General features: G+C 42.1%; 1 protein-coding gene across 1 annotated transcript in view; it reads right to left on the reverse strand.

Annotated features, from left to right (window-relative positions):
• The window catches only part of GABRA5 (gamma-aminobutyric acid type A receptor subunit alpha5), a 294,907-nt gene that overhangs the window by 124,879 nt on the left and 144,603 nt on the right, over positions 1-25,425 (reverse strand). Inside the window, exon 6 of the mRNA XM_040336317.1 lies at positions 21,870-21,952. Within this exon, the coding sequence (XP_040192251.1) occupies positions 21,870-21,952 (83 nt within the window). The remainder of the gene's footprint in view (positions 1-21,869; positions 21,953-25,425) is intronic.

Consider the following 25,425-nt stretch of genomic DNA (forward strand, 5'->3'; position numbering starts at 1 on the left):
GAGGTGGGTAGAAACTGCGGGCATGGCACAATGTATCCCCCCCCAGCACAAGCCCTTTTTCCTCTCAAAACACCCCCTAGGACATACAGTATCCTTTTAGCCCCCCCCCCCCAAATCACTTTCACGGGCATTATTTTTTTTCAGCTTGTCTCCCTCACCTCCTGCTGTGTCCCCCCCCCCCCCACAAGTGTCATCTGTATTGAGTGTACTCACACACCTCAGATCAATGCGGAATGTGCTCCTCCTGTTTGTGTACACTATACAGGAATACATCACAGCCGAGGAGGAGGAGAGTCTGTGAAAGGTGAGCAGTGGGCAGGGAACGGTTGCTGGGTATCGTGCAAAGTGGAGATTGTGGTGTATGGGATGACACTTGTGCCTACTTTAGCACGCTCCTGCCAGGCAAGTGACTGGAGCCAAGTGTCAGGAACTTTCTCCGACACTTGGCTCTGCTCCAGGATTCGCCGGGAAAATAGGATTTACCGCCACCCCTCCACTCTGACAATTAGTGAGCGGTAATAATACGCAGTAACAATCAATGAGCGTAAGGACGTGCAATAATCTCTAGCAACCAATCAGTCAGTGGTAATGATGTGCAGTAACTTCTAGCAACCAATTAATAAGCCATAAGGATGTGCAGTAACCTCTAGCAACAAATCAGGGAGCAGTAAGGATGTGCAGTTATCTCTAGCAACCAGCCAGTGAGTGTGGACCAGTTCTTTATGTTTACATTATAAAAGTTTTTTGAGATTATAATTATTATTATAATACAGGAGTTATATAGCACCAACAGTTTATGCAGCACTTTACAACAGGAGGGCAGAGAGTACAGTTACAATACAATTCAAAACATAAGTATATGTGTGTATTTGTTTGTTTTTTGGGATGTTGGGGTGGGGAGCAAATTTGCATGGGGAAGGCCCAAGAAAATGTTTGCCCAGGGTCCAATCAATATTAAAGACGGCCTGACTATGCTGAAAAGCACACCTCCTGTGATTTCACTGCATCACACTCTAGTCCAAGCAGGCAAATAGGACATTAAAGCCGCGTACACACGACCATTTTTAATATCCTAGAAAAAACAATGTTTTTCTCGACGTGATTCTTGTCAAGCCTGCCTTGCATACACACGGTTGTGAAAAAAAAAATGCTCGCGCAAAGTGCGGTGACGTACAACGGCACGATAAAGGGGAAGTTCCATTCAGATGGCGCCACCCTTTGGGCTGCTTTTGCTGATTTTGTGTAAAAGTTTGGTGAGAGACGATTTGCTCTGTTCAGTCTTTCTGCTTTTCAGTCTGTTACAGCGTGACGAATGTGCTATCTCCATTACAAACGCTAGTTTTACCAGAACGAGTGCTCCCGTCTCATAACTTGCTTCTGAGCATGCGTGTTTTTTTCCCGTCGTTTAAGCCTACACATGACCGTTTTTCACGACGTGAAAAACGACAATGTGAAAAACGACGAGAAAAATTAGAGCATGTTCTAAATTTTTAATGCCCATTTTTCACGTCGAGAAAAATGCTCTGGAGTCCACACACAATCGTTTTTAATGACCATTTTAAAAAATTGCATTTTTCACATCATGAAAAACCGTCGTGTGTACGCGGCATAAGGGTGACAATATTGCCAAAATTTGGAAAGCAGTGGTGCAGTAATATTACCCTGTGAAAGAAGTGATGGAGGAATGTTTTAGGTAGCTAGCTGTACATATTATATTGAAAATGATTGATATGGAAAAATGCTTTAAACAACTGCATTTAAAAACAATTTATGGTAAGCTAACCACACCAGCATATAGCAAAAACACATTAGAAGGACTTTTTTTTCTCAATGGTCTATTTCGAGCACTGCATATTTAAAACTCCTTTGTTCATTTCAGGTTATCTGATTTAGGTAATCATGTATAATAATAATCTACCTCAAGTTGTGAATTATACTTTGATAAAAAAAAGGGCTATACAAAGATGATTAAATACCATTGTTCTAAAGTAAATGCTAGTTAGTTAAGACTATGGCACAAAAAAATGCTTATTATGCAGAGACCTTAGAACTGTTGTTCAAGAAAAGCAATTTTACGATGACCATAATTAACAATCACAAGGGCTGTAATATTGTAATCATGATTTATGATTTTTACTGACAACCTTATCATGAGATATCCTGAGATATAATTTTGCAGGGTCAGTATGCACAGCAGTGTTGCCAACCGTCCGTATTTTTACAGACAGTCTGTAAAAACGGGCACTTTTTTCCCCTGTTCGTAAATGTCCGTAGTTGGGGGAATGTGCCAGTAAAAATAACTGAGATTGGTTCGGCTTGGAACTGCGCATGGAGATTGGAGGCAGGGGGTGATTGAAGGCAGTGGGTGATGGTGGCTGTGGTGGCACCGCAGAGGGGGATGGAGGCATGCAGCATTGGAGGCAGGGGGTGATTGGAGGCAGGGGGTGTTGGTGGCACCGCAGAGGGGGGTGGTGGCACCGCAGAGGGTGGGGGATGGAGGCAGGGGTTGTTGGTGGCACCGCAGAGGGGGATAGAGGCAGGGGACGATGGAGGCAGGGGGTCTGGGGGAGATTGGAGGCAGGGGTGATTGGAGGCAGGGAGTGTTGGTGGCACCGCAGAAGGGGAGGGTGGCATCGCAGAGGGTGGGGATGGAGACAGGGGTTGTTGGTGGCACCGCAGAGGGGGAGGGTGGCACCGCAGAGGGTGGGGATGGAGACAGGGGTTGTTGGTGGCACCACAGAGGGGGATGGAGGCAGGGGACGATGGAGGTAGGGGGTGATTGGGGGAGATGGAGGCAGGGGGCCTGGGGGAGATTGGAGGCAGAGGGAGATTGGAGGCAGGGGGAGGTTGTGGCACCGCAGAGGGGGGGGTGAAGGCAGGGGGTGGTGGTGGCAGAGGGGGATGTGACTAAATAATTTGCCCTTATTATATCGAAAATAACAAAAATATGTTTTTTACTTGTTTGTAGCCCAAATTTCGGGTGTCGTGCCAGTAAATTTCAATCTGGTAGGTTGGCAACACTGATGTACAGTGGATATAAAAAGTCCACACACACCCCTGTTAAAATATCAGGGGGGTGTACCTGGGGGGTGTCTATATGCCTGTGAAGTAGCGCATGTTTCCCAAGTTTAATGCCGCGTACACACCATCGTTTTCTGCGATGGAAAAAAACGTCATTTTCAAAAACGTCAATTTAATTGACCGTGTGTGGGCAAAAACGTCGTTTTATGTCTTCTAAAAAACGACAGAAAAAAATTGAAGCATGCTTCAATTTTATGTGTCGTTTTTGGCCGACGTCGTTTTCTGTGTTCTAAACATTGACCGTGTGTACGTAAAAACGTCGATTTAAGCCCGCGCATGCTCAGAAGCAAGTTAGGAGACGGCAGCGCTCATTCATGTAAAACGACTGTTCAGAATGGAATCAGCACATTCGTTAAGGTGTTTTTCAGCTTATAGACAAGAAAACGAAATTTAAAGCACAGTCACTGAAAATCACGAATCGTATCTCACCAAACTTTTACTAACACGCAGCAACACGATATCAGCAAAAGAGGCCGTCTTCCGCATGGAAACGACCCTTTATAGTGACGTCGTGCGTGATTGACGGAACTGCGCTGTGCTAGAGCGTTGTGAAAAAGCGATGGTGTGTATGCTACGTCGTTGTTCAAATTGAAGTTTGAAAAATTACGTTTTTTTAAAGCACATAAAGCGTCGCATTTTTCCATCGCAGAAAACGATGGTGTGTACGCGGCATAACAGTCTTTGTACAAAATGACATTTCTAAAGGAAAAAAAGTAATTTAAAACTACTCGCGGCTATAATGAATTGTTGGGTCCAGCAATACAGATCAAAGTCATTGAAAGTCATTAAAAAATAAAATAACAACATGTGTGGGGGTCCCCCTAAATTCCTTTACCAGGCCCTTCAGGTCTGATATGGATATTAAGGGGAACCCTGTGCCAAATTGTACCCCTACAATTTCACAAGAAAAAGTGTGAACATGTTAAAAATGACAGGAGATGGCTTGGGACAAGTCCTTTATTAAAAATAAAAAAATAAAAAAACAATTGCAGTGATGTAATCCAGTCTCGATGTCCAGCATTGTAATTCATTTTTGATCTCTAGCGATGATCCATTCTCCAGCGATGATCTCCAGAAAGGAAAAACGCACACGATCCTGCCTCCACTGGAGGCACCCGGCCGAATGACGTGCAAGCTGTTTAACAGCTCTTTTATAACCAAGGGCAGGGCCACCTGTGACGTGTGACCCCGCCCCCTCTGACGCATCCCTGTTGGAATCCTTGTTGCGTCAGAGGGGCGGGGTTACAGGTGGCCACGCCCTCAGTTATTAAAGAGCTGTCAAACAGCTTGCGTGTCATTCGGCCGGGTGCCTCCAGTGGAGGCAGGATCGTGTGCGTTGTTCCTCGCTGGAGATCATCGCTGGAGAATGGATCATCGCTGGAGATCGAGAATGGATTACAACGCTGGACATCGAGACTGGATTACAACACTGGAATGTTTTTTTTTGTTTTTTTATTTTTAATAAAGGACTGGTCCCAAGCCGTCTCCTGACGTTTTTAACATTTTCACACTTTTTTGTGAAATGGTAGGGGTACAATGCACCCCTTACCAATTTACATAGGGCTTGATCTGGAGTTCCCCTTTGTTAGGGGGCTTCCATATTACGATAAGCCCCCACCCGCAGACCCCCACAAGCACTGGCAAGGGTTGTGGGGATGAGGCCCTTGCCCCACAGCTTATAGCCTCCCACGGCTTACAATAACATCTCTATGCTGATGACACTTAAATCTATTTCTCTGCCCCTCAACTCGCCCCTTCATTCTCCTCACGCATCACTAATTTACTATCAGATATATCAGTTTGGATGTCACACCACTTCCTCAAACTCAACCTATCCAAAACCGAACTTATAATTTTTCCTCCCCCACGTGCCTCTTCCCCTGATCTCTCTGTCAAAATTGATGGCACAACCATAAGCCCTTCCCCACATGCCAAGGTCCTAGGAGTAGTCCTGGACTCTGAACTCTTCTTCAAGCCCCACGTCCAATCACTTTGCAAATCTTGCCGCCTCAACCTCTGCAACATCTCCAAAATACGCCCCTTTCTAACCAATGACACAACAAAGCTCTTAAAGGGGAGTTCCACCCACAATTTCACTTTTTAAATATAAATACCCCTGTAATACACAAGCTTAATGTATTCTAGTAAAGTTAGTCTGTAAACTAAGGTCCGTTTTGTTAGGTTGTTACAGCATTTAAATAGTTTATAATCTAGAAATAGACCGTGGCCATCTTAAGTGTGGGCATCATGAAGCCAGACTGTATGACTTCCTGGATTTCAGCTTTGCATATCTCGCACATGCTCAGTGCACAAGCAATGGAATAGGTTTCAGTCAGGTTTGCAAGGACTACTGGGAAACATGATGCCTATCCCAGAAACCCTTGCAAATAGCCTAGGCAAACAAGGAGGAGGAAGTAATGAAGGACTACAAAATAAAGGTATTTACAAGCAACAAATTAAATAAAAATTGTCCATTCTGAACACTATGAGATTAGAGCATGCAGCACAGACAAACATAAAAAAATGGGTGGAACTCCACTTTAATTCACTCCCTGGTCATCTCTCGCCTCGATTACTGCAACTCCCTTCTCATTGGCTTACCGCTGCATACTCTATCCCCCCTTCAGTCCTTCATGAACGCTGCTGCTAGACTCATCCACCTTACCAACCGCTCTGTCTCTGCTGCTTCTCTCTGTCAATCCCTCCACTGGCTTCCGCTCGCCCAACAAATTAAATTCAAAATACTAACTACTACCTACAAAGCCATCCACAACTCTGCCCCCAGCTACATCACTGTCCTAGTCTCTAAATACCAACCTAATCGTTCTCTTCGTTCTTCTCAAGAACTCCTGATCTCTAGCTCTCTCATCACCTCCTCTCATGCTCGTCTCTAGGACTTTTCCAGAGCCTCTCCAAGCCTATGGAACTCCTTACCCCATTCTGCCTGTCTATCTCTTTCTCTAATAGCTTTTAGAGGATCCCTGAAAACCCTCCTTTTCAGAGAAGCCTATCCTACCCACATCTAACAAATGTACTTTATTTTGTCCATCTGATCACCCCCCACATCTACTACCCTTTGTTCCACTTGACCCTCACTTCTAGATTGTAAGCTCTAACGAGCAGGGCCCTTTGATCCCTCCTGTATTGAATTGTATTGTAACTGTACTGTCTTCCCTGATGTTGTAAAGCGCTGCACAAACTGTTGGCGCTATATAAATCCTGTATAATAATAATAATAATAATAATAATTACCGTATTTATCGGCATATACCACGCACAAAATCGTGGGTGTGCAATATATGCCGATACCCGCTTCCCGCATCGAGTTTGAACCACTGCGCCGGCATATACCAAGCGCAGTACACTCGGGTATAGTCGGGCAGGCTCGGCTCCTCTCGCGGTCACGTCCTGTGCGTCCTGTACGTCCTTTACGCGAGAGGAGCCGAGCCTGCCTGACTATACCCGAGTGTACTGCGCTCGGTATATGCCGAAGCGGGGATCGAGCAGGGAGGACACCACGATGGCCACAGAAGGACGCCGGACCCGACGAGGAGGACACCACCGAAGCCGCAGACGGACGCCGGACCCGACGAGGCCGCCGATGGACGCCGCCGCGCAAGACACCAAAACTGTAAGTACTAAAACATTTTTTTACAGGAATGCGGGTCCACATTAGGGGTGCGCGCTATACGTCGGAGCGCGCAATACCCCGATAAATACGGTAGTTAGTTAGTTTAGTTATTATTTAACATTTTCAGATTTTCGTTCTTATTTTACGATTTTCAAACTTTCGGATATTCAAATTTATGAATTTACTAATTTTCAAATTTACGAATTTACGAATTGCGATCATAACTAAGGAACCCGAAAAAATGAAAAAACAAATAAAAAACAAATGAAACAAAAATTAACAAATCTTTCAGCAGTGCACATGTCTACTAACCTAGTCTAAAAATACCAATCAAGCCGCTCTCTTTGGTTCTCCCAAGACCTCCTGCTCTCTAGCTCCCTTGTTGCTTCTTACCATGCTCGCCTCCAGGATTTCTCCCATCCTTTGAAACTCCCTACCCCAATCTGTCTGACTGTCCCCTAATCTATCCATCTTTAGACAATCCCTGAAAACCCTGAAAACTCTTCTCTTTAATTAAACTTATCCTGCTTCTAACTAATACACTGTTTTATTTCCTCCATCAGCTCATCCCCCACAGCCAGGGCTTTTTTTCTCAGGGAATAGGTGCAGGTATTCCCTTCTTCTGAATCAGCCCTTGTCTCTGCCCCCTACCCACCTCTGAGCACTGTCCCTTGGATCCACCCCCTACCCACCTTCCATTACAATCCCCTTAAAGAATACAGAACCGAGTAATTTGTATGTAATTTGATATTGATAACAAGAAAAGCAATAAAATAGATCCCCTGCAGCCAACAACAATAGACCCCCCATCAATAATAGACCCCAGCAACAATAGATCCGCCCAGCAACAGACTAAAAAATACCCTCCATCCCAGCAACAATAGACCCCCATAGCAACAATAGATCTCCCCCAGCAGCCAGCAACAATAGACCCCTCCCCCAATAGTAGATCCCTCCCAGCAACAATTACCCCCACTCCAGCAACAATTGATCCTCCACCAGCAACAATAAACATCTCCGGAAACACTAGATCCCCACAGCGACCATAGATATGTTGCCTTATGGGTTTATGTGAAATATCCATTAATAGCTGTAAAATATTGTAATTATGAATATATTTCATTTAGCTTGCATCTATGAAAGCCAAACAAATAGGCTTCACAGAAGCGCTTGTTAAAGAGCAGACAATGCGGGGCAGAGGCTTGTATATACAAACGATGGAGAGCCAATTCCCTTATTTTACACCTAGGATCCCATCAACACCTAATTTCCTAGTCACCAGGATTTGCATTAAAGGGGGCTAACTTATGCAGTAAGCCCTCCAATCATGATCCAAGCTAGGCCAACCTATGGGGCATCAGCATGGAGGGATATACTCAGAGCAGATGGGAAAGGAAGCTTTCTAATTTGAACGGCCGCCTGCAGGATGGTACTAAAGGGTATTTATGGGAAAAGGTCTGTCTTACATGTAACTGAATATGTTTGTACATTAATGTTTTAACCACTTCAAAACCGCACACCGTCATATGACGTCCACAAAGGGGATTTCTTATCCCGGGTGCACATCATATGACGTCCTGTACTTTGTGCGGCGATATCTGAATGATGCCTGCACCTAGAGGCATCATTCAGATATCATTTTTTTCCGGCGACGATCCTGCGCACCATAAGAACGATCATAGTGGCGGTTCTTCCCCCTCCCGCTGCCATCCGGTGCTTCTCCGGGCTCTCCCGTGCCATCGGGGGCTGGAAAAGATGATCGTCATGCACCGGATGGGAGGCATAGAGATGACTGGTGACCAGATGGTCACCAGTCATCTCTATGACCGTCGGAGGCCCGGGCGCAATGTGATGACGTCACGCCCAGATACCCGTAAGTAAACAAACCGCAATTGCCGCTAGTAAGAATGAGACCTGTGAATTTTTTTTCACAATCTCATTCTTTCCAGCCTGGAGGAGAGATGTGGGGACTTATTGACCCCGCATCTCTCCTTAAAGAGGACCTGTCACACACTATTCCTATTACAAGGGATGTTTACATTCCTTGTAATAGGAATAAAAGCGATCGAAAAAAAAATGTAAAAAAAAGTGTAAAAAATAAATAAATAAGTAAAAAAATTAAATACATTTAAATCGCCCCTGTCCCCGGTAGCTCGCGCTCAGAAGCAAACGCACACGTAAATCCCGCCCACGTATGTAAATGTTGTTCAAACCACACATGTGAGGTGTCGCCGCGTGCATTAGAGTGTGTGCAACAATTCTAGCACTAGACCTCCTCTGTAACTCTAAACTGGTAACCTGTAAAAAATTTAAAGCGTTGCTTATGGAGATTTTTAAGTAACAAAGTTTGGCGCTATTCCATGCGTGTGCGCAATTTTTTTATTTTTTCCAAAAGATTTTTTTAGAATTTTTAATAAACAGACAACAGCATAAAGTACTTGGGATACAGGTTCCACAAAATATTAACCAATCAGACGTTTACATATAGCAGGCATCAAGATGTACCAGAGAAAATAAAATAAAAATCAACTCCGTAGGACCCATATAAACAATATAAACAGTGCAACAGTGCCAACATACAGTGTCCTTTCTACTAGACATGTGTCACAAGCCCGGTTGGACTACTAACACTCCTGATGCTTCTTGGAACCATCTTAAGGATATATTTGTCTCAGCACTACATTTCCAAAATAACCCTCCATGGGAGAGCAACATAGCGATCAGGGCCGACCCTCCAGTCAGCCCCAACCACCACGTCCCCCACCCACAAGGACACAGAACACCCAGAAAAGAAAGACCAGAAAAAGAAAGAGAGGAAAAAGAGGGGGAAGGGAAAAGAAGAAGGGTAAGGACAAAACCAAGGGGGACAGACAGAGGGGGGATGGGGTCTCACCTGCTACCCCCTCCATCCGCTTTCTCCTATCTCCATCTACACGGTCTTCCGCAGTCTCGAGGAAGACCATCCAAAGTCACTTTAGGACAAGACCATGGGGTTACACGGTAATCTGTAACAAGGTCTGATATGATTGAGATTTTTTATACGTATTCCACGCCTTCCAGATTTCTGAGAAGGATGAAATTTCATCCTGTGCCATGAATATCAGCTCCTCCATCGTCGCTACGCGGTCAACGCATGTCGAGTGTGCGCAATTTTAAGGCATGACATGTTAGGTATCTATTTACTCGACGTAACAACATCTTTCATATTTTACAAAAAATTGGGCTAACTTTACTGTTTTGTTATTTTTTAATTCATGAAAAAATGCGTTTCATGCCTTTGAAAAATTATTGCGCAAATACCGTGCAAAATAAAAAGTTGCAATGGCCGCCATTTTATTCCCTAGGGTGTCTGCTACAAAAACATATGTAATGTTTGGGGGTTCTAAGTAATTTTCTAGCAAAAGAATGATGATTTGTACATGTAGGAGAGAAGTGCCGGAATAGACCAGGTATGGAGGTGGGTATTAAAGCCCTGTATTGAAGTGGTTAAAGGAATATACTCTGTATTACTCCATGTAAATATTGTATTTTAACCTACTATTTTCATTCTTGTTTAAGACTATAGATAGTTTCTGTGTATTAGATAGACTTTTAAACAATACATAATAAATGTTATTATGTTAACTCTTTCATTTCTGGTCAAAAGAACTCTCATCATTAACCCACATCCTATCTTTGAGATATTAAATCTTAAATATAGATTTTTAAAGGTTAACAGATCACCCAGCAGCCAGCATCAGTAGACCCTCCAGCACAATCTAGTAGCCCTTGCCATTACATATATTCTGTGCTGGAGGTGCCGGGACTGCGTTCCTCGCGTTCCCGCGGAAAAAAGCCCTGCCCACAGCTATTACACTTTGTATCAATGACCCTCCCTTTTAGATTGTAAGCTCTAATGAGAAGTGCCCTTTGATTCCTCTTGTACCAAATTGTAATGTCTGCCTTCATTTGTTTAAGCGCTGTGCAAACAGTTGGTGCTATAAAAATCCTGTATAATAATAATACTATTTGAAAAGGATAATTAAATAGAAAACACGTTTCCATATCAAGACAGATTTTCTGGGTCTTCACTTAAATTCTTTCCCATTTCTGAATACTTTGCTTTGAAACTGTGAATAAAGAAAATTAACGATAATTCAAAGAGCTCCACTGCTATTTGAAGCTTAGAAGGAAGATTGCCTTATTTCAGCTAATTATATGAGTACTGTGTTTCTTTCCTGTCCATTTGATTGTCAATTGTGTGTGCTTTAAAGAAGACACCTAAGACAAAATAAATAAAAGTGTGTCTCCTATTTTTGCAAGTACTGATCCATGCTCCAACAGTGGGACTACTGTAACTAAAGCTAGGTTAGAAATACCTTGAATTTACTTGAACAAAGTGATTAAAAGGCTAAAGAACTATTTTACAAGGTAGTATTAATCTCTTTTGGTCTGTGGGTCAAATAACATTGTGCCCTTATGTGCCAATGCTTCCAAGTTGCTTCCAAGATCGCTTATACTTCCTAGTTATAGTTTGAAAAATGCTAGAGAGCAGTTTTACTAGGTTGGTACATGCATTTGATTCAACGAATCAGATCTGAATTGACTGAAATCAAATTGCTGTTGAATTCAAAGTGAAGTCTGATTGGTTGTTGTAAGCTAAGTCAAATAAGGAATAATAATATATAGAAATATAATAAATTAAGACTGAGTGTCACCACTCTCTGCTTAGTGAAAAATGAGAACTGATCGACCAGCAGACAGTTCTCAGGCTTAGAGCTGGGGGGGGGGGGGGGGTTACAGATTAGGACTGATGCTGCAGAATGTAGGTAAGTATGTGTGTTTGTGTTTTAAGGCCCCTATGCACACGAGAGGCAATTACAAACACCTTTAAACTCACGTTTTCAAAGGCAAAAACCGGCGTTTAAAACGCCCGTTTTTGCCACGAATTGCGCTGCGTTTTGCCGCGATTAGCGGCGTTTTACCGCGTTTGCGGCTGTCAGCGCTCATCTCAAAGACATTGTAGACCCTCCCAAAGTTTAAAATGCAAAAATAAAATGCTTCTGAACCCAAAATTTTGCGTCTGAAAAAACGGACATAAACCCAACTGCTTTAAAACGCCAAAAAACGTGATTGTGTGCATGGACACATAGGATAACATTAAATGTGTTCAGGGGCAGTTGAAAAAAATGCCCAAATGCCTCTGAACTCGAGTTTACCAGCGTCTCGTGTGCATTATAGTCCTGAACTTTTCCTTTATAGCCCAGTTCCAGTCGTTTTTGTGTTTATTAAAAGTCAGCAGCTATAAAAAGTGTAGCTGCTGACTTTTAATAAACACACACTCACCTGTCCCATGTTCTAGCAATGTGGCCACCCGAGCCCTCAGTTCTCTCTCGCCTCTTCCCGGCACTGGAATCACTAGTGTGGGCACCTGGCTGTGACAGCCTGAGGCTTCACAGCCGGATGCGCACTGTGAATGCGCCTCCTCAATGGCCGGGCAGTCTTCTAGGACCTGTGACATGTCCCAGAAGATTGCAGGGAGGGAGGGGGGAGTAGGACTTCTGCTCAAGTCGCATAGGCGGCCAAGCGTAATTGGGAGCTGGGTACCTGTCAAAACTAGGTACCAACTCCCCCCCAAAAAATGGTATGCCAAATGTGGCATGTCAGTGGGTTAGGATTCCTTAAAGCGGAACTTCCTTTTTTTGGGCTGAACTCCGCTTTAAGAGCAAACTCAGACTTTTGAAGATAGGTTGCCTCCAATATGGTAATCTTACAAGATACACCTTCAATATCCACCTCTAGCAAAATCACAGACTCTTATAAAGTATTCAGTTTCTTTGTATGTATTTTTTATATTAAAGCTGGCCACAGGCCACTCACATCACCTGAGATTTGAATTGTGTATGGGCAGGCTGATTGTGCTCAAGTTAATTGATTGATCAACTTGGGTACAACCAGCCTGTCAGATTTTTCATGCGATTTTTTGCCAGCGTCTATAGCCAGTAGCAATAATTGCTGTGTGTTCTCCTGGCAGGGATAGCTCCTCCTGTTTACCCCACCAGGAAAGCACAATAGCTCCTCAGGCGGGATTTTCCCCCATCAACACTAGCTGTGTTGGTGGAGATATCAAGTGATTTTCTTTCCTGGAAGCCGTGGTTGCAACCCGTCTATGGCTGGCTAAAGTTGAGCATAGTGGCCTTGTTTTTTTCATCACACAGGTATAAGTAGGCCTATGTATATTTTTGTACTGGATATTTGAAATTAGATTAATACTGTCATAAACTTTTCGACTCAACCAACTCAGAAACCTGACATTATTTTCTACATCAAAAGCAAATGTATTGCCATGCAAATATGTTGAAATTACAACAAACATTAAATATATTTAGGTAAATTAAAAACAATAGCGACCAAAGCAGTAGACATTCAGATGTTTCTTCTTGCCACCTGTTTTATTTTTTATATATATATTTTTTTCATGAATTTGTTAAATGTACTAATAGTGAAGACTACAGAAATATAGAATATACTGTATGTACATTCAAATGACAAGTTAGGCATTTTTTCTTGTGTCACTATCAGGGATGTACTGAGCTGGGGGGCAGGGAGGCTTTTCTCCCCAGGCAAATACTAATTGGAAATGTTGGGCTAGTGACCCTGTGTGGAGGTACTCCACTACTCACATATCAATTAGATAGTCAGTGCAGTCAGTTAAATGCTGGGCACTATATAGCTACTAGTTCTCCATTCAGATCTGTGATTGCAGAGTTCTTCTTACACTAACTTCCTTTGGGACTTTGAGATGTCATAACTAAATGCAGAGAGCTGCAATGGAAGTTAATGCTGGAGAATGTGAAAGCGTGTAACAATAAACCATACTCTTTAAGTACACCGTCATCCACCTTTCATAATTTCTACCCATTAATGAAGCCTCATGCTATACTATGCATGGTACACTTTCTTGATACCATAGAAATCTACCTCTACCATTAAAATACAAGTTGAGTTAGGTAAGATAGTGACCAGGAAAAAACAACTATTAATTTAGTTTCCAATATATGACTGCCTGTTTTGTAGATTTAAAGCGGATGTGCCACTAAAAAAATATATTAAAAGCCAGCAGCTACAAATACTGCAGCTGCTGACTTTTAATATAAGGACACTTACCTGTCCTGGAGTCCAGCGCCGATCGCAGCAGATGACGAGCCGATCGCTCGTCACCCTGCTGCTCCCCCCTCCATCCACGGTGAGGGAACCAGGAAGTGAAGCGCTCCGGCTTCACTGCCCGGTTCCCTACGGCGCATGCGCGAGTCGCGCTGCGCCCGCCGATTGGCTTCCGCTGTGTGCTGGGAGCCGAGTGTTCCCAGCATACAACGGGGGACGGACGGGAAGCAAGGAAAAAACCCGTCTTTTGCCCGTATCGTAGGGCCGGAAGTGGGTGCAGATACCTGTCTGTAGACAGGTATCTGCACCCCCCTCCCCCCTGAAAGGTGTCAAATGTGACACCGGAGGGGGGGAGGGTGCCGATCAGCGCGACTTCACTTTAGAGTGGAGAACCGCTTTAAAGTGATATTATGGCCTTGTTTACACCTGCTGTTTTATGCTTCAGATGTTTTTTTCTACAGTCAAACTCCCCATCATGTTATCCTATGTACCCATGTACACATAGGGCCAGATCCACGTACCCTGGCGCATATTTCCGTCCGGCGTAGTGTATCTCTGATACACTACGCCGCCGTAACTTACAGCTTTTTTTTGTATCCTCAAAGAATTTGCACCATAAGTCATGGCGGTGTAGTGTAACTTTGGCGGCGTAAGGGCACGCAATTCAAATGGATGTGATGGGGGCGTGTTTTATGTAAATAAGTCTTGACCCAACGTGAATTACTTTTTTTTTTACTGCGCATGCGCCGTCCGTGGGGGTATCCCAGTGCGCATGCTCGAAATTAACCCGCAACAAGCCAATGCTTACGGCGTGAACGTCATTCTACGCAAAGCCGTATTCGCGAACGACTTACGCAAACGACATAAAAAATTCAAAATTCGACGCAGGAACGACGGCCATACTTAACATTGAGTACGCCTCATATAGCAGGGGTAACTATATGCCGAAAAAAGCCTTACGGAAACGACGTAAAAAAATGAGCCGGCCGGACGTACGTTTGTGGATTCGCGTATCTAGCTAATTTGCATACTCGACGCGGAAATCGGCGAAAACGCCACCTAGCGGCCAGCGTAAAAATGCACCTTAGATCCGACGGCGTACTAAGACGTACGCCAGTCGGATCTAGCACAGCTTCAGGCGTATCTTGTTTTGTGGATACAAAACAAAGATATGCCGGAGCAAAATAGAAGTTACGCGGCATATCAATAGATGTTTGTTTTTCGGCCGCTATGTGAGTAGCCTGTGTTATTTTAATAAACGCTCATTTTAGTTCAAATGGAGAGCACTTAGATTCTTTCTTCTATTTTGCATACCTGTTTTGCCTGCTGAGCCTAAGGGAGATTGCTTATTTCTTGGAGTCCTAAGCAACATTTGGAAGACTTTTCTTTGAGGCATTTGATCTCTGCTTTAATCTGCTTGCATGACTTCCTGGTGATTCAGGGGTCCATGCTGGAAGGTGAGAGTTCCCAGATAGACCTAAGGTGGAGGGATTGTCACAATCTGTGAATTCTTCAGCACTGGTGGATCATTATTACGGACTTTTCACTTGATATTTACATTTATATTTACTTTTATATTTATATACATCACAATTTTTCCTTGGATGTCTCTTTTTTTGATTGGATATTGATTTGCACATTTTTATAATTTTATTTAATTTGGTTAATATTGCGCTGCACTTTCTCTAGTTTACTATTTGTCACTTGAATTTTGTGATCAGCTTGCATACGGGGAGTTTCAGTTATTAATTATTTTTTGCGCTGATTGCACTTTTTCGTTTTCTAGCAGTGTAGATGAGGCCTAACAACAACGTTAAATCAAATTTCTGATGCCTAAAAACATTGCATACTCACAGTCAGCTCCGGCATGCCTCCCCAAGCTTTTCCCAACTGTGCCAGTCACTCACCAGCCCTCCTGGCTGCACTCTAGTGGATCACTCCTAAAGACCTGCCCTGCAAAACCAGCTCCTGTTGTCCTTCTCAGTCCCTCCTGTCCAGATCCTTCTTTGTTTCTCAGAAAGGCTCTGAACATCACAGGCCCAAAGTCACCCCCCCCCCCCCCCAGAGTGTGGAGTGCCCCGACAACCTAGTGCTCCATCTCCAACTTCTTTCACCCAACAACTCCCCACCAGCTGGGCTGACCCTGGGTATATTTAGGAGGCCTGCCCCTTGCCAATCCTAGTTGGGGATTGATTAGGGCTCCCTGAGACACCCCAGACATCTCCACCTCTCTTCACCTGCTTTGTTCTAGAATCCTCTAGAAGCAGAAGGGAGGTAACCGGAAGATAATGCTATCTGTGAGTCACCAGCCTACTCTGAGCCACTCCCAGCCCACACAGATAAAAACAAAAAATATGCCTGCACTTACAGAAATCCTACTTCTAGCACCTACCTAAAGTAGAGGGTGCTACATATGTAACGTGCCGTATAGAGCTAAATTATTTGGTCACATCACAGGTATATCAGACGGGGAAGTGCTAAAGTGTACAGATTGGTTACAATCATGCAGCAACATCAAAGCTGGATTAGTGAAGCAATAAAAATGATCATGTTACAGAGTGGTGTAAATCTAAAACCACTTTGTGGGCTATGTCACACTTGCTGGCTGTATTCCAGAATCTCAGTAAAATGTCACCCCTGCTGAGTGGATTTTACATTAAAAAGTGGTGTGAAACAGTTTGGGCAAAGACACTTTAGCTTATAAACAGCGTGTCACTCATTCACTCTCATAGTTCTTGACATTGTGCAGTTAAGAAACAACATTGATTGATTATTTGGCTGCAGCGGCATGCACTTCATAATATATTTACATAATACAAATGGAATTCATAAATAATGCAGTCTGAAATCATTTGGGAAATAACTGCATTAATCTTTATATTAAATTAACTGTACCTCTATTTAAAAGGCCTGTCTGCAGTACCTGTATGTTTTATTGCTTACCAATCACCATTAAAGTCATCCTAAAAAAAAAGAAAACTTCAGGCCATGTTAAACAGCACAAGGTTATTTCTACCTGTGTGCTGTGTCTTGAATATCCTGCCAGTGGCGCGCTTTAACCACTTCAATAAAGGGCCCCCGTTACCCCCTTCCAGGCCAATTTTCAGCTTTCACCACTGTAGCACTTTGAATGGCAATTACGCAGTCATTCAACACTGTACCGATAAGAAATATTTATAATTTTTTTCACACAAATAGAGCTTTCTTTTGGTGATATTTAGTCATGTTTTTTTTTTTTTTGCTAAATAAAAAAAAGGGACCAACAATTTTGAAAGAAAAAGCATTTTTCTTCATTTCTGTTATAACATTTTGCAAATAAATAATTTTTAAGTAAAAATTTATTCTGCTACATTACATACTCTTTGATGAAAATAACCCAAATCAGTGTATATTATTTAGTCTGTAGGAAAATTATGGTATCTGGAGATCGATCAGTCCTGATTTACTGATCTAATTTCTTGGGGCTCGAAAATGCCAGGACAGTACACATATTGCCCAAATGACCCATTTTGGAAAGAAGACAGTCCAAGGTATTTAGTAAGAGACATGGCAAGTTTTTTGAGCTTGTGAATTTTTATCATAATTTTTTGAAAAATTAAGACATTACATTTTTATTTATTTTATACATACTGTCACAAGGGCAGTACAACATTATCATTATAACTGGTGTGGCAGTGATCAATGACACTGACTTGTGACAGTATGTAAAGAAATAAATAAAAATTTTGATTTTTTTTAACACACTGTGACCAGAGCAATACCATGTTAACATAGTAACACTGTACTACTCTGGGGAAGTGATCAATATTTTTACTGAATTAAACTGATTCATTCAGTGTCTTTTGTTGTGATTAGCAATGATTGACCAAAACAAATCACATGGTACAGATGTTCTGTGATTGGCTTTGCCTGTACCATGTGATCACTGTGACCAATCACAGCTAGAAACACAATTGTATACAATGGATGACATAAAAGGAAGCCATCCATTGTTTACAATTGTCATGTGAACTGCTGTGATTGGTCACACTGATACTGGCAGCAGGCAAATGGCACCCTCTGAAAGGACATCATATGATGTCCACTTCGACCGTGGAAAGTCTCGCCGGGCCGTCAATCTGCTATAGGCTGGGCGGGAAGGTGTTAATCTGTGGGCATGCAAGATCTCCTCATAATCCCCCCTTGGTCCTGAGAAAGGCACAGTGAACTAGGCAATTATAAACTGATTTATTTTAAAGTGTATAATATCAGTGAGAAAGCTTTCAGTAGTGCTATCTAATTTAATACATATCATTCCAAGGAATACTTCTACATTAGCTTTTCTGAGCAGGCCAAAAGGACCTCGAAAAAATTCTGTGCATTGAAACTGTAAAGGAGAAGTTCTTGCATAATTCATAACATCCTGAAGCATAGGATGCCACAGATTTAAAACAAGGGCACCCTGCTCTAACACAATTTAACTCTAGATATATTGTTTTCAGGAAGAAAAGACGTAGTGCAGAAAATTATATAATAAGGTTTGACTATACATTGCTTTTAAATCCATGTTTGATTACTTTTTTTAGCTTGTGTGTCAGAGTACTAGACTCTATATGGGGTCACTGGAAGGGGGTGGCATTGTACATGTGGGTTGGTAATATACTGTATATTAAAACTCCTTGTGCACCCCTGAACCTCCTATTGGGCAATAACCTGTCCTGGAAGAATTGGCTACTCAATGACCAAGCCATTTTTTGCAATACGACACTGCGTCGCTTTAACTGACAATTGCGTGGTCATGCGACGCTGTACCCAAACAAAATTGAGGTCCTTTTTTTCCCACAGGTAGAGATTTTTTTGGTGGTATTTGATCATGTCTGCGGTTTTTATTTTTTGCACTATAGACACTAAGAGCGACAGTTTTGAAAAAAAAATCCCACAATATTTTGTACTTTTTGCTGTAATAAATAGCCCCATTTTTTTTAAAAAAAAGCTATTTTTTTCCTCAGTTTAGGCCAATATGTTTTCTTCTAAATATTTTTGGTAATAAAAATCGCAAAAAGCGTATATTGATTGGTTTACGCAAATGTTATAGCGTCTACAAAATAGAGGTTAGATTTATTGCATTTTTATTTATTTTTTTACTAGTAATGGCGGCAATCTGCGATTTTTATTGGGACTGCGACATTATGGTGGACATATCGGACACTTTTGACACATTTTTGGGACCGCTGGCATTTATACAGCAATCAGTGCTATAAAAATGCACTGATTACTGTGTAAATGTCACTGGCAAGGAAGGGGTTAACACCAGGGGGCGATCAAGAGGTTAACTGTGTTCCCTATGTGTGTGTTCTAACTGTGGGGGGTGGTATTGACTATAGGAGATGAGAGATCGTGACTCCCAGCTTGTAGAAACTCACAATCTCTCTCTTCTCTCCTCACAGAACTTTGATGTGTGTGTTTATAGCTACACACACACGTCTCTGTTCTGTCTCTCGTGCCCACGATCGCGCGTGGCCGGTGGTCATTGCGACCGCTGGCCATAAGCATCGGCACCTACACTCGCATAGGCGGCCAAGCGTAATTGGGAGCTGGGTACCTGTCAAAACTAGGTACCAACTCCCCCCCAAAAAATGGTATGCCAAATGTGGCATGTCAGTGGGTTAGGATTCCTTAAAGCGGAACTTCCTTTTTTGGGCTGAACTCCGCATGGGATGCGCCTCCTATAGGTGGAATAACTTTACGCCGGACGTACGCCTTACGTAAACGGCGTATACTACTGCAACGGGCGCAAGTACGTTCGTGAATCGGCGTATCTCTGTCATTTGCATATTCGACGCGTAAATCAATGGAAGCGCCCCTTGCGGCCAGCATAAATATGCGCCCAGGCTCCGACGGCGTAGGAAACTTACGTCGGTCAGGTGAAGCCACATTTCAGGCGTATCTAGCATTAAGAATCAGGTGCATAGATACGATGGCACATCTGTGCACGTACGCGGCGTATAGAATCCGGGCCTATATGTTTATTTACAAAATGTATAAAAGAATGCAAACAATGTAAGTAATAACATGTATCTTAGATGAAAACTTTTTTAAAACCACCAGTTTATTAGAACTAAAAAGGGTACTCACAAACAAATAGCAAAAATAGCATGAAAAGCACACCGCATGAGCTGGTGCGCATTATGACGTCACAAACAAGTCCCCGCAACTGACGCATTTCATCATACAGAACAACATCATGCAGAGACACAGCCCCAAAGTGTCCCTTAATTCCCATTTTTACATGTTTTTGCAACTCACAGCTTTGTAAAAGCGTGCATTTCTATCCTTCCTACAAGATGTATTTTGCAAGATTTACTGTGAGACGTCTAGCACTATCATGATTATGTTTTTTTTTTTTTTTGCTCAGATCATTTGACTACTGTTTCATGTCTATGACCAGCCATATGCTAACTACATATGCATTATTTGTTAGATTAGATCAGAATTTTGAAAGTGTTTTTCTTTCAATATGTCACAAACAATAAGGCCCGGATTCACGAAGCACTTACGCCGACGTACTGTATCTCCAGATACGCCACATAAGTGCAAATATGCGCCGTTGTATCTATGCGCCGTGCCCACAGACTAAGATACGCCTAAAAACTGGCTTCATCCGAACGACGTAACTTGTCTACGCCGGCGTAGAGTGGGCGCATATTTACGCTGGGCGCATTTGGCGCTCCCATTGATATATGCAAATGAGGGAGATACGCCGATTCACGAACGTACGTGCGTCCGACGCAGTGCGTGTAAAGTCATACGTCTGGCGTAAAGTTCTGCCCCATAAAGGAGGTGTAACTCAGCAGCATCCATGCAAAGGGCTGCACCAGGGAACACAAGCCGACGTATTTTACGTATTTTACGTAGGATGTGAATATGACTAGGCGTAGGTTACATTCACGCCGTAGGCAGTGATCCGGCGTATCTTAGGGAGTAGTTGTGACGTGATTCTGAGCATGCGCACTGGGATACGTCCACGGGACGGTGCATGCCTTGTTCATTATACGTATCTGTCTGAGACTCAGCCCATCATTTGCATGGGGTCACCCTTCATTTGCATGGCTCACGCCCACTTCCACATACGCCAGCTTACGCCTAGGAAACCCAGCGCAGATTTGGCAGCACTGGCTTTGTGAATCCAGTGCTTGCCTCTCTGCACTGCGTCGCCATAGTGTAAAGGAGATACGCTACGGCGGCATAAATGTGCGCCGCTGTATGTGAATCCGGGCCTAACTGTTTATATATTTCCAAATGCAAGCAATATTACGATAGTGATCAGCATGTTTTTATTTAATACATTTTCTGGTGCATGCTCTTTTATCAAACTGAAACCATTCTATAATATACACACACTTCAAGCCTTTTAGAAACTTCAAAACACTTCAGATGAAAAAAAAAATCAATTGCAAGTGGTCAGAAAATGGCCGCTCGCTGAATATTTGAATCTATCTTTGAAACATAAAAAATGCTTATTGAGGGATCACATGAAATGTGGCCTTTATCTCATCTAGACTCACAACAGAAGGGATCATGAAGATGAAAACACCTCTACAAATGTAGACTAATGCCCTGTACACACGATCGGAATTTCCGATGAAAAAAGTCAGATGGAATTTTTTCATTGGATATTCTGACTGTGTGTGGGCCCCATCTGACTTTTTTCGTCTGAGTTTAGAAATAGAACATGTTTTATTTTTTTCCAATGGAAAAAAATTATATCGGAAATTCCTATCGTCTGTGTGGAACTCCGGAGGAAAAAAAACCCATTAGTCTGACAGTGTGTATACAAGACAGCTTGAACGTAATTCCGATGGAAAATTCCATCAGATTTTATCCCATCGGAAATTCCGATCGTGTGTACAGGGCATAATAGTAAGTAAACATTTACAGCAAAGAGCCTATTTTAATCAACGCATTTGGCACTAATAATATAAAAGAACAGAACCAAAGAAATCTGTTTAAAAAACGACAAAATACAAAAACTTACAGCTCCCGAATTTTAGAGGGCATGCGTGAGCATCCATTGGAAAGTCTTCAAGCTGCATAGGGCATTCTGCAGAAATTGTCAGTCTGTGCAAATAAAAAAAAAAAGAAGAAAAAAGTTGTATTATACAGCAGTGCAGCCAGTGGGTATCCAATCTTTGCCCGGATGCTTATGAGAGATGGCTGCAACATTATTATGTTAGGATGCTAAAGACAAGTTAAACTGCAAAATGCAACCTGATGTCCATTTGAAACCGTGCATTAGCATTTCTTAAGGTATCAGATTTTTTTATGTATTGAATGAAAAATGCAGATGTGTCAGGTTTTACCTGTTAGCTCCCACAGCTGTCATTTTGTATTAACATGAGAAAGCTCCTATCTGTCTATCTGTTCATATAAAATACAGCCTTTACTCCCATGACACCATTTCTCAGAGGACAGCTCTCTTATCATTGAGCCAAATGTCTCACTGCCAGCATCTTTATATGCTGAGCTATGAAATGAATTTATCCTGAAAGTCTTAAAACGAAGAAGGATTTCAATCATGCAGTTGCTGACACCACAGGCAATAGAATAGTAAGAACGGTTGCAAAACAATCATGCATTCTGTCATTTGTTTTCCTTATACTTGAATACCATCTGATGTGTTTAATTATTCAGTGAAAACTTAAAATACATTCCTAAATAGCTATGCTGCTGAAATCATTTTTTCCCTCCCTTTTGGTTCAACTTTGGAGGTATAATATATAATACTAAACATAAGGCTATGAAGGAAGAGAATAGAGAGGATAGACTGCATTTAGATCTTCTGATGTTCAAGTCTTTAGTCTGTTGGTTCAAAAGCAAGTTATGACATTTCTTAAAGTACTGGCTATTACTTTCTTGTGACAGCTGGCAGAGAGTTGTGCCTGGTATATCTATTTTATGACATATGACTAAATCCCTCTGTTTTATATCAGCGTTCTTTGCAGCACCCCCTCCACAGATACAACTATAAGCCTTGATCAACCAAGGACTAATTAGACGGCATTACCTGACATATACACTGCACATCATGAAGTTCCTTAAATGGGCTGCGACTGGCTAACAGTTTCGTTGAAAACATTTACCTCTGAATACAGCTATATTATGTACAAATTTAGCATAGAAATGATAATATTTTGCATTGATCTGATAGATGAGATATTTCAAAAGGAAAAGGTCATCTTTTTTGCAACCCTGTCACTATCCTACTCCTGTAGTGATGAAAGCCTACTTGTCTCCTGTAATGATGAAAGCCAAGCAATTCAAGCTGCAAGTGTCTTTCCTAAGGATGGCACCCTTTGTATCCACATAGATGGCACTAAGCAAATGTATATTTCGAATAACCCTTTAATTCTTAAATTTAGCATTAGCTCCATTAACACATTTTTCTAACGCGCTTTCCTAGATCCACCTTACTAGACTGGAAGCTGATAAAAGCGGTATGATAGCCTCTGCCAAATATTTCTACAGGTCTATAGGGTTAAGGTTAAGCAGTCCCAAAATGCTACCCAAATTGCTTGTTCCTGGATTGTGGTAGCCACCAGTAGCAAATCAGAAACAGACAGCACTGTAGTTAACATCTTGGAATAAAAGTTATTCAGCATGCCTACTAACTAACAAGACAGATGATTTTTTAACACAGCGATGAGTAAGGAACAGTGCCCAATGAACGCCAAATCACTCAGTTTGAGGTCAAGGACAAAATCTGCATTATTGATTTACTGACATCATGGTAATAGATGCAATTTTGTAATGCTGTCATCTCAGAAGGAAGAGACCAATTTAATGCAGTGTGTGGCGTATGGTCTGAGCACTCACAGGCTGACCACCCACTCTTTCAACCTCTGCAGCAACGTCTATTTCTCAAAGACAACCCCTGGATATGACTCTGAGGATGTGTACTCAACTTCTTTGGTCGACAATGACGAGGCCTGTTTTGAGTGGAACCTGTTCTGTTAAACTGCTGTATGGTCTTGGCCACCATGCTGCAGCTCAGTTTAGGGTCTTGGTAATCTTCTTATAGCCTAGGCTGTCTTTATTTAGAGCAACAATTATTTTTTTAGATCCTCAGAGAGTTCTCTGCCATGAGGTGCCATGTTGAATTTCGAGTGACCAGTATGAGAGAGTAAGAGCGATAACACCAAATTTAACACACCTGCTCCCCATTCACACCTGACCATGTAACACGAATGAGTCACATGATACTGGAGAGGGAAAATAGCTAATTGGGCACAATTTGGACATTGCCAGCGGTTTAGACATTAATGGCTGTGTGTTGAGTTATTTTGAGGGGACAGCAAATTTACACTGTTATACAAGCTGTACACTCAGGCCCCGTACACACGGTCGGACAAAACCGATGAGAATGGACCGAGGTTCAGTTTCATCGGTCCAAACCGACCGTGTGTATAGCCCATCGGTCTGTTTTCCTTCTGTCCAAAATTTTAAAACATGCTTCAAAACCGAACCGATGGACCGATGCCCGATCGGTCCAAACCGATGGTTAGTACAGAAAAGCATCGGTTCAAAACCCACGCATGCTCAGAATCAAGTCGACGCATGCTTGGAAGCATTGAACTTCGTTTTATTCAGCACGTCGTGTGTTTGACGTCACTGCGTTCTGACCCGATCGGTTTTTGGAACGATGGTGTGTACGCACATCAGACCATCAGGCCACTTCAGCGGTGAACCGATGAAAACGGTCCGTCGGACCATTCTCATCGATTTGGAACGACCGTGTGTATGGGGCCTCACTACTTTACATTGTAGCAAAGTGTCATTTCTTCAGTGTTGTCACATGAAAAGATTTAATAAAATATTTACAAAAATGTGAGGGGTGTACTCACTTTTGTGAGATACTGTATGTACAACAGTTTCAGTCATTACTTGTCCTTTCCTCTTTATTTTTATATATATATATATATATATATATATATATATATATATATTTTTTTTTTTTTTATTCTTTATTTTTATTTTTTTATTGTATTTTTATTTTCATGCTCTTTTATTATACTCTAAATTACTCAATTAGAATGGGTTTTTCACAAGGAATCTAGAATTGTTAAAATGTTAAACCTGTAAAATGCAACTGTTCATCCATGCTTAACAATTACTATTATGTTAAGAGTACAAATTATTATTATCAGATGAACCGCACATACTACTGTATTTTTAACATTCTTCCAATATACGGTAAGTGTTGTTTGACACATTCTGTAAGATAATTTTTTGCTTGTACAAATTATCCAAAAAACATCAAAAACTATGGGGAAAACAATGATGTCAGGTATCATGCCTGCTAAAGAAACCTAATCTGTTTTAAAGCTTGCTGTAGAATACACCAAAATAATACAGCTGAAAGGCTAAAACATAGCGTTGTCATTTCTCAGTTCTCAGTCCCACTGTAACACTCTTCTCTGTGGCCCACCAACTAACAGACTATAACCACTCTAGCAACTCTGCTGCTTGATTTATGTAATTTTCTTTTAGCTCTTTCACACCCTTTCATCCTATATAAGCCTTTATCATCCTCT

This window comes from Rana temporaria, chromosome 2 (assembly GCF_905171775.1).
Source record: "Rana temporaria chromosome 2, aRanTem1.1, whole genome shotgun sequence".
Lineage (NCBI taxonomy): Eukaryota > Metazoa > Chordata > Amphibia > Anura > Ranidae > Rana > Rana temporaria.